General features: G+C 33.5%; 1 protein-coding gene across 1 annotated transcript; it reads left to right on the top strand.

The window, feature by feature from the left end:
• Positions 1-547: 547 nt before the first annotated feature.
• LOC100779625 (twinkle homolog protein, chloroplastic/mitochondrial) lies at positions 548-14140 on the top strand. The gene is made up of 21 exons (XM_003546240.5): positions 548-936; positions 1026-1156; positions 1662-1717; positions 1817-1874; positions 1963-2064; positions 2964-3047; positions 3677-3757; positions 6422-6487; positions 6570-6686; positions 6824-6871; positions 6967-7052; positions 7535-7595; positions 8196-8378; positions 9268-9399; positions 9777-9838; positions 10986-11069; positions 11679-11810; positions 12545-12641; positions 12710-12844; positions 12919-12986; positions 13738-14140. The coding sequence occupies exons 1-21, from the start codon at positions 681-683 to the stop codon at positions 13793-13795; spliced, it is 2097 nt and encodes a 698-aa protein (XP_003546288.2). The 5' UTR covers positions 548-680; the 3' UTR covers positions 13796-14140.
• The last annotated feature ends 36 nt before the right edge of the window (positions 14141-14176 follow it).

Raw genomic sequence — 14176 nt, 5'->3', positions numbered from 1 at the left:
TTAGTTTGGATTTTTTTTATTGAGTTGAACCTAAAGAACCAATTAAAATTAAATATTAATTGATTCAGTATCAAATATATATTTTTCAAATTTCTTTTGAATCTTTTCATTATGTTACTTTAAGATCAATGTTTTTCTTTAATTTATTTTAAGATCGATGTTGGATAATTTAATTTATTAATATATAGATGGAGTTTCATAATTTAATCATGTGTTATTTTTTATGATTTATGTTATTATTTAGTTATTTATAAGTCAATAAAATTTAAATATTTTTTTAAGTAAAACATTAAAATATGTTGTTTATATTGTATTATGACATATTTTTTTGTCAAAATGGAAATAAAATTATGTTATTTTTAATTTTTTTTAAATTATTTTTTTAAGAAAAAAATTAATCAATAGTATCGGATGATTCAAATCAAATCACCCATTTATTATGAGTTTGGTTTACAATTTCTTTTTAGAATCCGAATCAAACTAATAAATTAAAATCAACTAATTTGGAATTTCTTTTCCCTTAAATACAGCCAAATCCAGTCACGAACACCTAAAGCCTTAAACCAAAACGGCAAACCCTCTCTGCCACTCTTCCACTCACAGACGTCAGAAACCATGAAGCCCTGTTAGAGAAACACGCAAAACAAAAAAACTCTGCAATAAAGGAACAAGAAAGAAGCATGCGTCTTCGTTATCCCCACACTCTACTTCCCTTGTTCACCTCCTTAAAACTCACCACCATGAACACTCAAACCCTCTTCCACTCTTCTCCATTCCCAAACCTCAAAAACACGTTTTTCTCTCAAAGGCGCCGTTTTCCCTCTCACAGACCCTTCTTCACTGTGTTTTGTTCCAAACCCATTTCAAGGAACCCTCCATCGCCACTCAGAACCAATGGCTACCACGGTTCCTCTCATGCCAGCATCCCTAGACCAGGTATGGTGCCCTTTACTGTTGGGGATAGGACAACCTTAAACGTTTGTAAAGTTGCTAACTCTTTGTGTTGCTGGTTTTGTTTTCCCAAGTTCAATTGGAGAGCCCTATGGAGAAGAGTGTGGAGTTTCAGTTAAATATTTTGAAAAAGAAGTTGGAGGCTATTGGAATGGAAACTGGAATGTGTGAGCCAGGGCAGTACAATCACTTGCTCTGTCCAGAGGTGTGTCTTTTGCCTTTCTTCAAAGTTGAATGCTTTTTTGAAAGTAGGACTTCTCAACTGTGATGTTTTAATGCTTTGGAAAGTTTTGCAGTTTTGTTAGACCTTGTCTGTCCCCAAATAGCTGTTACACTCGAGACTTAAAAAAAGTGTCTTTGTTATTGATCATGTTTCAGGTGTGGGGCTGTGTGAAAATTTTATTTTTTGGTATGGAATAGGAAGTTTGGCATAAGGTGATTATTTGAAGGGGAAGCTTTAATTTTTGTGTTGAGGGAGTAGATTATACTATTAAAAATGACAATCCCCGAAAGCGTGAATTGAAGAGTGTTTCAAACCAATGTATTTAACTTGTTTGTTTTTAATCTCCATTTTGCTCTGGGATAGTGGGACTATGCAGTGAGAGTAGTTCATTCTCCTTACATGGATCAACATTTCATACATCCCAGTGGGATTTGAACGTGATTTTTGCATTAGGTAGATGTACCATTAATATTATTCTTTTTGTTAGTGCCTAGGTGGCGATCAGGAAGAAAGGAGCTTATCTCTTTACATTGCACCAGATGGGTATGATATTTATCATTTTTCTCATAAACTTATTTGACTCTATTTCATAGCTGATTGGACATCTACTTTGTTTTAATTTTGGCAAATTTTGAGTTTTAGGGGATCTGCTGCATGGAATTGCTTTCGTGGAAAGTGTGGGTGGAAAGGCAGTACACAGGTTAGATATTGTCATTTTCCAGCAGGTCAGGTCCTGATTAACACAGGCAGATGTGGTATTTGGTTCATTTTTCTACCTTCTGCTGTAGGCCTTTGCTGGTAGCAGTTCTGCAAGAACTCAAGTAGACCCGGTTAAAAAGATAAGAAAAATTACAGAGGAGGAATTGGAACTAGAACCACTTTGTGATGAGGTTACTAGATTTTACCTTATGTAATTTTGTCCCTGGGCTTTATGATTTTTGGGTGAGCTATACTAGTAATCTGAGGGGCAGATATTGCTCATGACAAAATCCTGTCCTCCATTGCTTAGTGTATGTTTGGGTGAGTGTTGCTTGATTTTAGATGATTTTGTGAAATGATTTTGGTTAAAATTTATTTTCAAGTGAAGTGGTTTATGTTTGGAAGCTTTTGTTCAAAAGTATCAAAAGAGGTTTGTATTCCTGACCCAAATTTAAAAGCTACATCAAAATTGCCTTTTGCTAGAAACAGAGTTGGAAACGTTTTCACATTTGAGATAATAGCAAAATGTGAAACTGAATGTGTGAAAAACACATTTAGTGTTTAAATGAAGTGGTGCAAGAAGTATCTACTAGTTTTTAAATTGTACAAAATTTTGTGGACTTGATATATTTCATGAGAACTTTTAATGCTATGGTTGGATTTATAAAATTAATGTTTGTAAAAAGTTATTAAAAGGTTTAATTTTGCTAAGTTTGACACTCAGCGTCAATTGAATTTGATCCTGTCCCATTACAATTGTATATATGCTAATATTTATTGCTAATTTCTGTCCCTGCTATGCTATTGAGTGCTTTATGTCTTGGCAGCAGAGTCGTTGTTTTATCATATTGTTTCTCTTTTCTGTATTTAGTTATGGCCTATTTGTTCTGTATATGCATGAAACTAATTATTGAAAGTAACAAACACAAAGTGGTGGGTTGTTGTTCACTAAAAACAGAAATACAAACAAGCCATTAATGATTAGAATTGATGCCTGATGTGTCAGGCTTTGTATGTTTTATTTATCTAATAGTTAGTTTTTCAATTTCCAATCAATGTGGTGAATGCGAGTTTGTTTGCCCTCTTTCAGCTGGTTGTGTACTTTTCAGAGCGCTTGATTTCAAAACAGACTCTGGAGAGAAATGGTGTCAAGCAGAGAAAATATGACGATCAGGTGCAGTTTACCGCCAAATTATGAGCTTAATTTGAGTGACATAGAATATTTACATTTTAAGATAATAATGATCCATTTAGTAAACAATGTAAGTTTGATGGTACTGTTACCAAGACAGAACAGATTTTACGTACTTTTTTAAATGATTAAAGAATTAGGGATATAATATTCTGAATATGAATATGTATCTTCCATGTATGATAGTTCCTCTACGTTAAAATTCCTTATGATTGTCTAGTTTCTTTAATTGAAAAAGAGATCCAAAAAACATTTGAGGTTGGTTTTGGTTTCATTTATGAGAAAATACCCGATGGTGTATATGTAGTAACTTTGACTTTGATATGACTGATATCAGTTACACTTACACCTACTAGTTCATTGAAAAAGCAGTTTTAAAAATGACAGTTTTCTATTTAATATTACTTTTCAGTTTTCAACAACATTTATTGATTAATTAGGCAAGGATTTCCATCGATATTTATTTAACGAACATGATACCTTGAAAGTTCAACTATTTCCAAGGGTAATATATAAGCATTTACTTTCTTAATGCTGCTACTGTTCTATTCCCACTCTTTTGTTACAAGTGACTGACCTGTTACTGACTGTTTCTGTGACATGTTTGGTAGATTGTGATTGCATTCCCGTATCGTCGAAATGGAGGGCTTATTAGTTGCAAGTATCGAGACATCAACAAAATGTTTTGGCAGGTATAGCAATTACTGATGATGCTGAGAATTAATTAGTATTGAAAGTTAAAACAACAGAGATGGAAAACATCTTTCCATATTTTGGTGAGCATAATTAAAATAACATCTCTCCTACTAATTACGTGAACATGGAAGTTTTTTGTTTAGATTATTAGTGTTGTTGCCTTTTAGTTATAGGCATGTGCACTGAGCTCTTCCTCTCATGGCCTTGTAACCTCAATTTATGTATTTAAATTCAGATACTGCCATATGGGAGATTCTAGTAATTTTGATTAATGCCTCCACCATCTTTGTTTCCACATTCTCTCCCTCTCTCTCCCTCTCTTTTTTGGATTAAGAGCTTCACAGTTAGTGGTAGTTGGTGAAGACATAACTGATGCACAACACAATGGGAGAGCAATTTATGGCCTGGTAACAGAAAATTAGTTCTGTTTTCCCAATAGTTTCCTGTATCTTTATGGATGAATATTAGTAATGATGGACGGTGGATGCGGACTATTGTAGAACCACAAAAGCATGGTGGCTGTAATAATGAAGAATAATTTATATGCATACTAAACAAACTGCAGAGCAAACAGAAAAGTGAGAACCACTGAGCAGAGATCAGAGAGGTGGACAGAGATTCAGAGAACATAGAGGAAATGAGGGATTGTTAGTCTGTGGGATGCATATAACAGGAATAGAGAGAGAGACTCATAAAACAGGAACAAAGAGAGATTCAGAGGATATAGACAAATAGAGAGATTGGAGAAGGAAATAGATGAAAGCATTAGAGTAAAAGACTGAAACAAAGAAACAGGCCAAGGAACAGAGAGGTTACTCGTGAAAACAAAGATATTCATTCTCCAGAAATGGGTTGTTAACTGGAGGTTGTCTCCTACGCCAGAGATGGCGGTGTTCAGTCAAATAGGTTTCGGTCCAGCTTCGGGTTTGAGTTTGCAGAAGACACGAGCTGAGCATGTTTGGATTTTCCATGTTTAAACACGTCCAGTGTGCGTGGAATGGTATCCCAACAGTCAGATTCATGGATTTTTTCCCTAAAGTCCATAGAAAAAGATAACTGCTGCTTTTTCTGCCTTACCCTTAGTCACTGCCATAACCTTTATGGAAGTCCTAGGCATTAAGTTTGTAGATGAGTAGATATTTCCTTTATGCCCATCATGCCTTTTTTCAGGTCAATGAAAACTATGTAGATCTTTTTTTGTTTTCTCTGGTATCGTTGAACTTCACTAAAGGTATATTGTATTTATAGTTGACCTCCCTATGAATCAAACTGTTTCTCTGAAATGCGAGTCTTTAGTCTTAATCTCCATTCAATTCTCTTAGAGTGTGGCTTGTGAGCTTAATTCTTTGTTGTTTTCACAATTTTGGATGTCTGCTTTGTTCTTATAAACAGGGGCTAAAGTGCTTTTCCTCCTTCATCTGACATTTTCTTAGACTTGGTTATCTCATTAAACAATTTTGTAGGTTAGGTTGTGCCTCCCTTTGTGACTTCTATTCATAGAAGGGTTAACTAAGTTTTTAGTCCCTGAAGTTTTTTAAAATTTGGTTTTTAGTCCCTAAACTTTTGTTTGACCGGTCAAGGTCCTTCAACTATTTTTCTATTAAGGTTTTTATGTTTGACTAGTCATTGTCTGTCAACTTTTTCATTAAGGTTTAGTCCCTAAACTTTTGAAAAATTCAGTTTTTAGTCCTTGAAATCTCATTAAATAAATAAAAATAATGGGTTCAAACTTTTATTCAAGGACTAAAAACTGAAATTTCTAAAAGTTTAGGGACCTTGACCAGTCAAACAAAAGTTTAGGGACTAAAAACTTCAATGGAAGAAAGTTGAGGGACCTTGAGTAGTCAAACAAAAGTTTAGGGATTAAAAACCAAATTTTGAAAAAGTTTAGGACTAAAAACTTAGTTAACCCTTCATAGAAATAGCTGAGGATCCAAGTTCTTTGTTCTCTTATTATATTAGCATGTCTTTTTACTAAATTAATAGATAGTATGTAGTTATAAATATAATCAATCAAATCAAATAAAATAAATCTAGATAATTATTCCCAACTTTATCTTTCTGCTCTCATCATCATCATCATTGTTATTAGTTAGCTGTCCAATAGGTACAGAGCCATTGTTTTGCTTTCCATATTCTCTTCTACTTTTTTTCTTTCCTTCATCCTCTTTAGTTTTAAATTGTTGTGTTCATTGTATACGTCATGACAACCAGCTATCACCAAGGCCTCGAATGTTAGGTGAAGACACATGAATGATTTTGTTACATTTCTAACATGCTCCCTGACATGAGCCCTTTGGGTTTGACATGTGGGTAATGCAAAGCTCTACCTCCCATGTGCTGAAATTCTTTTTATTACTAGTGGGGGGAACAAGGATCAAACTCTAGACCATTTTGTGATAGAGTCTTTGATACCATGCCATGAACTAACTATCCCAAAAGCTTAAATCGTTAGATGAAGACATATGAATGGCTTTATATTATGTCTGACATAATAATTAGATTATGCTGGAAGCCTGGAAGATATTTTTTCATATTATCTTAAATCTTAACATATGTTTTCTGTCAGTTGTCAAATTTGTTTTTATGTACATATTTATATTTGTCTGATTTTATGACAATTACATCTTTCCCATAATGATTATATCCTTTTATTTCAGGAAGCAAATACTGAAAAGATTTTTTATGGATTGGATGACATTGTGGGACACAGTGATATAATCATTGTATGTATTCTGTTCTCTGTAGAAATTATGTGAAGGTTAAAGTTTTTTGCTTTATGCTTAGTATATTCGTTTAACGCTGTAGGTTGAAGGTGAAATGGACAAGCTGGCAATGGAAGAAGCTGGCTTCTTAAATTGCGTCAGTGTCCCTGATGGTGCACCTCCATCAATCTCCTCAAAAGAGTTGCCACCTCAGGACAAGGTCTTTTTTTATTCTTAGTATAATGTATCTGTAATATTATCTGTGTAATTTTTCATTTTCTTATCTGTTGTTGGTCTTTACTGTGGTTACATTTGTAATCTAATGCTCTTTTCATATTTCTAATTCTGTAAAGCTAGGACAAAAAGTATCAGTATCTGTGGAACTGTAAAGATGAACTAAAGAAGGTTTGTTAATTATTATTTCTTTCTTTTGAATGTGCAGAAAGAAACAGCTTCCATAAACTTTCCTCATTTTTTTTTCTCAATGTTTATATTGATAGGCAACTCGGGTTATACTTGCCACTGATGGGGATCCACCTGGTCAAGCCTTGGCTGAGGAGCTTGCACGCCGCATTGGAAAAGAAAAGTTAGAATGTTTTTGTCTTGATTTTATTACTATATAAATTCTCATAATCATTGATCTATTTGAGAAAATCTCATGCAGTTATGCTTTCAATTAGCTGATGATGTCAATAATTTTTTGGTTGTAGTTTCATTTTACTTTGTTTGTGCTGTGTATTCATTGTATTTGGGTGAGTAATTTTGAAGCAAGAAAGTGGCCAAAATATTGTATGGGTAAACTATTTTTTAGTTGCTTTTGCATGTTTTGTTCAAAAGAATTGTTTGTCAAGAAAAAAGGGTGTTCCTGTAAATCTTTTTATGTGATGTTGATAGTTATTGTTTCAAAATCTTCATGGATAGACAAGACAGAATAGCTCTTTTCACTGTTCTATGCATTTAGTTTATTCATTTTTTTTCCATTTTTAAAAAAAAATATGGGAGGATTGTTTTCCTCTTTTCATGCTTGTTTCACATTTTCTTTAACCTTTCTCTCTTGGGTGGTTGCAGATGTTGGCGGGTAAGGTGGCCTAGAAAATCGAGGTCTGACAATTGCAAAGATGCAAATGAGGTCAGATATCAATTTGCATGCACAAGTCCCCCTTCACCTGCAACTTTCCTTACTGTGTCCCCTAAAAAATTAAAACCCAAAATATCGAATAGAAATGATGCTTTTGTAACTTTTCTGTAGACAACTCTTATTTCGGTTCACTGAATAATGTCAACTGACAATGAACTATGAATGAAGATGCATGTAACAGAGAGAACTGTAATGGTTACTCTTAACCAGCTACATGTTTCCATGCATTGTCTGTGAATTTATTATTCATCAATACATGGCTTGTTATTGTTAATGTTTATATTAGTAGGCTAGATTGGAAAGTTGGAAACTAAGGACTGCAAACTCAAGGTTATAATTATACATTTTACTGGCTGGTGTATGCTATTCATGTTGGTCTAGTGTGCTTGATTTTATTGGCATACCTGTTTGGATTAGCTTATATATATACATATATATATTTCTGATAGATTTTTATTTCCTATTGTGTTTCCAAACACCTACTTAATTGTCCCCCCTTGCCTGGTTTATGTATGTCACTTATCATGCGGAGTTGTTTGTATGTAATTCTGCTTCTTTGATAACTGTAGCAACCTTATAACTTATTCACAGGTTCTCATGTATTTGGGCCCTGATGCACTCAAGGAAGTGATTGAGAATGCAGAATTATATCCAATACGTGGATTGTTTAACTTCAGAGATTACTTTGATGAGATTGATGCATATTACCACCGAACCTTAGGATATGACATTGGTATCTCAACCGGGTGGAATAATCTGAATGACTTATACAATGTAAGGACAGTTTATTACATGGCTATATTTTCTTAATATGATAAACATTTTGTTTATTTGTTTTTTTTGTTTATTTATTTATTTACAGATAATAGTATATCAAACAACATAAGGGAGCCTCTGAATGCAGGTTGTCCTATTAATGTGACTAGATTAACACCCATGTAATAAAGAGAAAAAATTTAAAATATAAAAATTCAAGATATTAATGAATATCTCTATCCAAGATATTAGGGTCTGTCTGGATGTTAGAATTGGAATTGAAACAGTTGATTTTAATTTCAATTCCAATTCTTTTAGAGTTTGAATTGGTTTAGAATATTGTTTTGTGTACTTACCAAATAATTAGGATGTCAGCATGACGTAATTCTGTTATATTTAAGTTTTTTCTGTTGTTGTATTCTGACTGGTAAGTGGATTTATTAAACTGTTCAATGTCACTAGGCATCAGAGGAAAGGTCTAATATGTTATGAGTTGTGATTATATTATGTGAAAAAGAACAATGATTTTGAGTTTGTATTTAGTGGGATATTGGAATCATGTATCGGTCCTTTAATTGTAAGATACATATTTTCAGTTCCTTGCTCATTTTTGGCACACCATTTGCAATAGTTGTTGATGGAATTTTATATGAAATAATTAATTGATTTGAAATTAATGTTTGTGATTCTATATCATACTTTTAAATGTACCCTTGACTGCTTCATATCTGTGATTTGATCTGCTAACAAAAAATGACAAAACATTCCCATGAGGTTGTGATTTTATCTATTCATCAATTTTTTCTTAACAAAACTTATGTTACTTGGTATATAGTAACAATACAACCCTTTTTCTGTGTATGGAATTGTAGATCCTGATATTGTTGTATTAAATTACTTTTATCAGGTTGTACCAGGAGAACTGACCATAGTAACTGGAGTTCCTAATTCCGGGAAGAGTGAGTGGATTGATGCTCTTCTATGCAATCTTAATGAAATTGTCGGCTGGAAATTTGCACTTTGTTCTATGGAGAACAAGGTTAGATTGTTCATTGATGACTTTCAAAATTATGTTTCTATTCACCAAAAAATGTTTGCATTTGCTATTTGCAACTGGAACAAGAATCATGCCTTTCTGTCCTTGATCAGGATATTTTTTGCACACTTTAAGTGATTATGGAATAGTAGATCAGGTTGGACCCATGTCAAAAATATGTTTTGTTTTGTTTCTCTGAAGTTACTGCTGGTTGAACCTGTGCTAAATTCTGTCATTTTCTCTAATTTTATCCATTATGTGTCTGGTTGTAACATATTTGCTATGCCGACAATAATCCCTGTTTTTAAATCATTGCCTCTGACGTTCCAGTCAGAAGTTTTGCATTTTTTCTTATTCTTTTTTTACTGCCCTATATATAGGTTAGAGAACATGCTCGAAAACTTTTGGAGAAACACTTGAAGAAGCCTTTCTTTAACGAACGGTGAGCTTTGCATATTATATTTATGATTTATACTGTTGGTCATCTTTTTGTCAGGCCTTTGTTATTTATTGCTTTATTACAATAACCATAGCCTTATTCCACTAGGTGAGATTGATTACATGGATTACATGACATCATTAGGCTCAATTAAAAATTAAATTCTCATATTATTTACCATGAGATCCCTTTCAATAATTTTCTCCTATGTCCTTAGTCTCCCTCTACTCCTTTTTACAAAGTTAAAAGCCATGTGATCTACACTCCTTACTAGTGCATCCAGCCTTTGCATATGTCCAGACCATCTTGTAACCAATTTTCTGCCATCTTTTCCTTTATAGATGTCACATCAATATCTCTACATATATATTTGTATCTTGTGTTTTCTTGTACTATCATATATCTATTTTAACATTCTCATTTTTGTTACTCCCACTTTTTCTTGTCCCTTTAATGCCTAACATTCACTTCCATAGAGTATAACTAGTTGCATTGTAGTGCGATAAAACTTTCATTTGAGTTTAGTAGTTAATTTGCAGTCACAAATATCCCATAGTGCTTTTCTCAATTTTAACCTCAAATGTATTTTGTGCTTGATGTCTTTATTAATTTCCCTATCATTTTGTAATATTGATCTTAGATACTTGGAAACAGGTGGTATGACGTCTCTAATTTTTACAATCATTTTCCTTTGCTTCCTGCTAAAATTGCAATATATAGGAGCGATGTTACTCCAAGAGTAACTTGAAAAGAGTTACTCTTCATTACAACCCTTTATTTTCTGTTAATCTATTGGTTATAATGAGTAACTTGGCTTTAACCATTCGATTAAGAAAATTTAAGGATTGGGAATGGGATGTGGAGTAACTTGATCCCTCCTTATATATATGTGTGTTGGGGGGGGGAGGGATCGAGTTACTCCAAGAGTAACTATAAAAGAGTTACTTTCCATTCTCATCATTCATTTTTTTTTAATTTAATGGTTAAGTTTAGTTACTCATTAGAACCATTAGATGTTAAGAAAATGAATGGTGAGGATGAGGAGAGTTACTCTTGAAGTAAATTTATCTAATTATATATATATATTATTGTGATTGTTATTATGCATATTTATTTGATTATCTTAATTGACTTGTTTATCTAATGATAGTTACGGCGAAAGTGTTGAACGGATGAGTGTGGAGGAATTTGAACAGGGCAAGCTCTGGTTAAGTGATACTTTCTCTCTCATAAGGTAAGTCCATTACAAGTAGCTCAGCTTGTTGCTATAACTTGTGGAATACCGTATTCAATCATTTGTACACCTTTTCCATACATTTTTAGCTTGATGCTTGTTATGATTAGTGGCACAGTTGAAGCAGGCTGTAGCAATAAAATTCACTGCATTTTGCTTGTATATTAGAACTGAATTTTTCTTTAGTTGTACCATACTACCATTAACTTAAATATTTGTTCCCTTAATATTGGGTATTGGGGTTTTAAATTGTGGTTATAGTTGTGTGGGTCAATGTACTTGAGGTGGGGGCCACAACATACATGATGCATGCACATAAAATAATCACTGAGATTTTAATCCTTGGGTACCAATGTTGATGCAGAAATTTTCAGCTCTCCTTAATTTATTCTTCTAAGCCTCTGAAATGGTTTCATAGAAATGTATGACGAGGGATCCTTACATGAACCTTTTGATCTTGGCTTTATGTTTGAATTATGTCAAAATTGCCTTAGCAGTTTTTATGTAGACTGTCTAATACCTACATTTGGTTACATTGGTATTTTAAATCAGTAATTTAACTTGTACTGATGAAATTTAGTGCTTGGACTACTTGGCTGCTGATACTAGGTGTGAAGATGACTCACTTCCAAATATAAGTTGGGTTCTTGATCTTGCAAAAGCTGCTGTATTAAGGCATGGGGTGCGTGGACTTGTAATTGATCCTTACAATGAGCTTGATCATCAACGGCCTCCTAACCAGTAATTCTCTCAAGAGCTTATTCTAAACTTGGATTTTGATTTGCTTTTGTTTAAGTTGTACTTGAACTCTTTAGAATACTGGGAACTGCCTAGAGAATTCCTTTCATCCCCTATGAATTTATATTAGTGAATTACTCTTGAAATTATAGAACAAGAAATATATCTGAATGTTGTGTGATTGGAATCTGAGGCTTCCATCTCGTCATATATTATCTATGATTCTATGATAACTAACATTTATTTTCAAATGGGTCTGTTTGGGTAAGCTTATCCAGAAGTACTTTTAAGATAAAAAAATGAAATTAGCTTCTCCATAAATTAAAATTAGCTTATGTATAAGCTAATTTGTAGAAGCTCTCTCATATAGCTTCTCTAAAAGATGAGAGAGCTTCTACAAGTTAGTATGTTCATAAGTTTATTTGAGCTTATGCAAAAACTCATTTAAATTTTTTCTTCTTATTTTTTTTACCTGGAAGTACTTCTGGATAAGCTTACCTAGACAGATTGTATTCGATTTCACCATGCATTTGCTCCTTTCTTCACAAAAAGTGGGGTGGGGGGATAATGGTCTGTAGAAAACACTGCTTCATGTTTTGCATTTGTGCTAAAATCAATCTCTCTACAAGAACATGCTGTGTTACCCTGATTATTCTTTCTGTTGCCAGCTGCCTTTAGTGTTTTCTAGATAATGGATGGCTAATTGATGTTAATTTATTTGTTGCAAAAACGTGCAGGACTGAAACAGAATATGTGAGCCAGATGCTTACCTTAATCAAACGTTTTGCTCAACATCATGGATGCCATGTTTGGTTTGTAGCGCATCCTAGGCAGGTTGGTAACAAACATCTATGGTTTCATCCTTTGTCATTTTACTCTTTCTGATATTCTTCATTTAATAGCTGCATAATTGGGTTGGGGGTCCTCCCAATCTCTATGATATAAGTGGAAGTGCACACTTCATAAATAAGTGTGACAATGGAATTGTTATTCACCGTAATCGGGATCCGGAAGCTGGGCCTATTGATCAAGTACAGGTGAGTGTGTTAGCATAATTGTGCTTATTTTGGTTTCATACTAAACAAAATATACTAACTTTGGCTTGCTTCAGGTTTGTGTTCGAAAGGTACGGAATAAGGTTGCAGGGACAATAGGTGAAGCCATATTGTTGTATAATAGGTAAATATATTTTTTGCCCTGATTATTGTGCTAACACGCATTCAACTATTAGTATAAAGATCAGGGTTTATGATGAAACTTATCTTAATCTCTTCATTCTTATTATGAATATCATGTGTAAAGTCAGTTTTTCTAATCTCATAGTATGTTCATGCTTTCTAGTTTCTAGTGAGTCATCGCCACTTGCACCTATGTTAATGCTTTCTAGTTTCTAGTGAGTCATCGCCACTTGCACCGTGACATAAACAGCACCTCTCATCATAGGTTTTCTTCTGTGAATACTTGCAAAGATTTTATCCTCACAAACCCCTCACACAGTCATCCTGTGGTACTCAAATGAACCACTCAGAAAACTAGAAAAAGTCATATTGGGATTAAGGTGTTATCCAATTACTTCATTGACTTGGGGTTTGGGGGTCTGTTTGTGCAAGCAATTTTCCTCCTGTTTGGTACTTTTTTGAAAAAAAAGAGAAGTGCTAGCAACAAACCCTCTAACACACTTTTTTCTAGTACACTCTTTACCATTGGTTTAAATTTATTAAAAACTACAAAATTGGGATAGAGGTTCATTAAATACTAACATAGACCCGGAAAAATTTGTAATTTTCAATAAATTACAACTAATAGTAGATAGTATGTTCAAAAGAATATGTTAGAGAGTCTGTTGCTAGTATTTCTAAAAACAAATCCGGGGCTATTAGTGTTTGTTTAAAGTAACCTATGGTAACTGATTTTCTTTGGCAAATGGCAGGGTTACTGGTGAGTACACGCCATCTGATAACAACAGACCAGCTGATAGAAAGAGATAGCAGTGAGACAAATAATTTTTTGGTAGGCTTGTATAGTGGTCACTGGCCAGGTCGAGATCAACAACAATGCTGGATAACATCTTGGGCTGTGAAGATCTTGTTTCCTATAGGCATCCTTTTGTACGTGTTAGGATTACATCTTAGTTTAGTTTTGAAGTACTGCATTTTGATCCTTGTATAGATATAGAAAGATCTATTTGTTGCAACCCCTTGGATCTATATTGGACGAGCTATAATTGTTTTTAAAGGCTGTTTACAATTTTGCAAGTCCTATTTTAGTCCATGTAGTTCTTGACTTTGGAAAACACATTTTAATTCTTGATTTTATAAAAGTTATTTGCTTTAGTCTTTTTTTATTTATTTATACGTAATGATAGTAGA

The sequence above is a fragment of the Glycine max genome, chromosome 15 (genome assembly GCF_000004515.6).
Source record: "Glycine max cultivar Williams 82 chromosome 15, Glycine_max_v4.0, whole genome shotgun sequence".
Lineage (NCBI taxonomy): Eukaryota > Viridiplantae > Streptophyta > Magnoliopsida > Fabales > Fabaceae > Glycine > Glycine max.
The sequence above is the reverse complement of the archived record's forward strand: the minus strand, read 5'-3'. Positions and strand labels throughout refer to the sequence as shown.

Bases quoted from the DNA above. Each gene is read 5' to 3' on its own strand.
- LOC100779625 (XM_003546240.5), top strand. From the start codon at position 681: ATGCGTCTTCGTTATCCCCACACTCTACTTCCCTTGTTCACCTCCTTA. The intron at 1,157-1,661 runs GTGTGTCTTTTG...TCTTTTTGTTAG, and splicing joins ATCACTTGCTCTGTCCAGAG to TGCCTAGGTGGCGATCAGGA. The intron at 6,687-6,823 runs GTCTTTTTTTAT...CTGTAAAGCTAG, and splicing joins AGTTGCCACCTCAGGACAAG to GACAAAAAGTATCAGTATCT.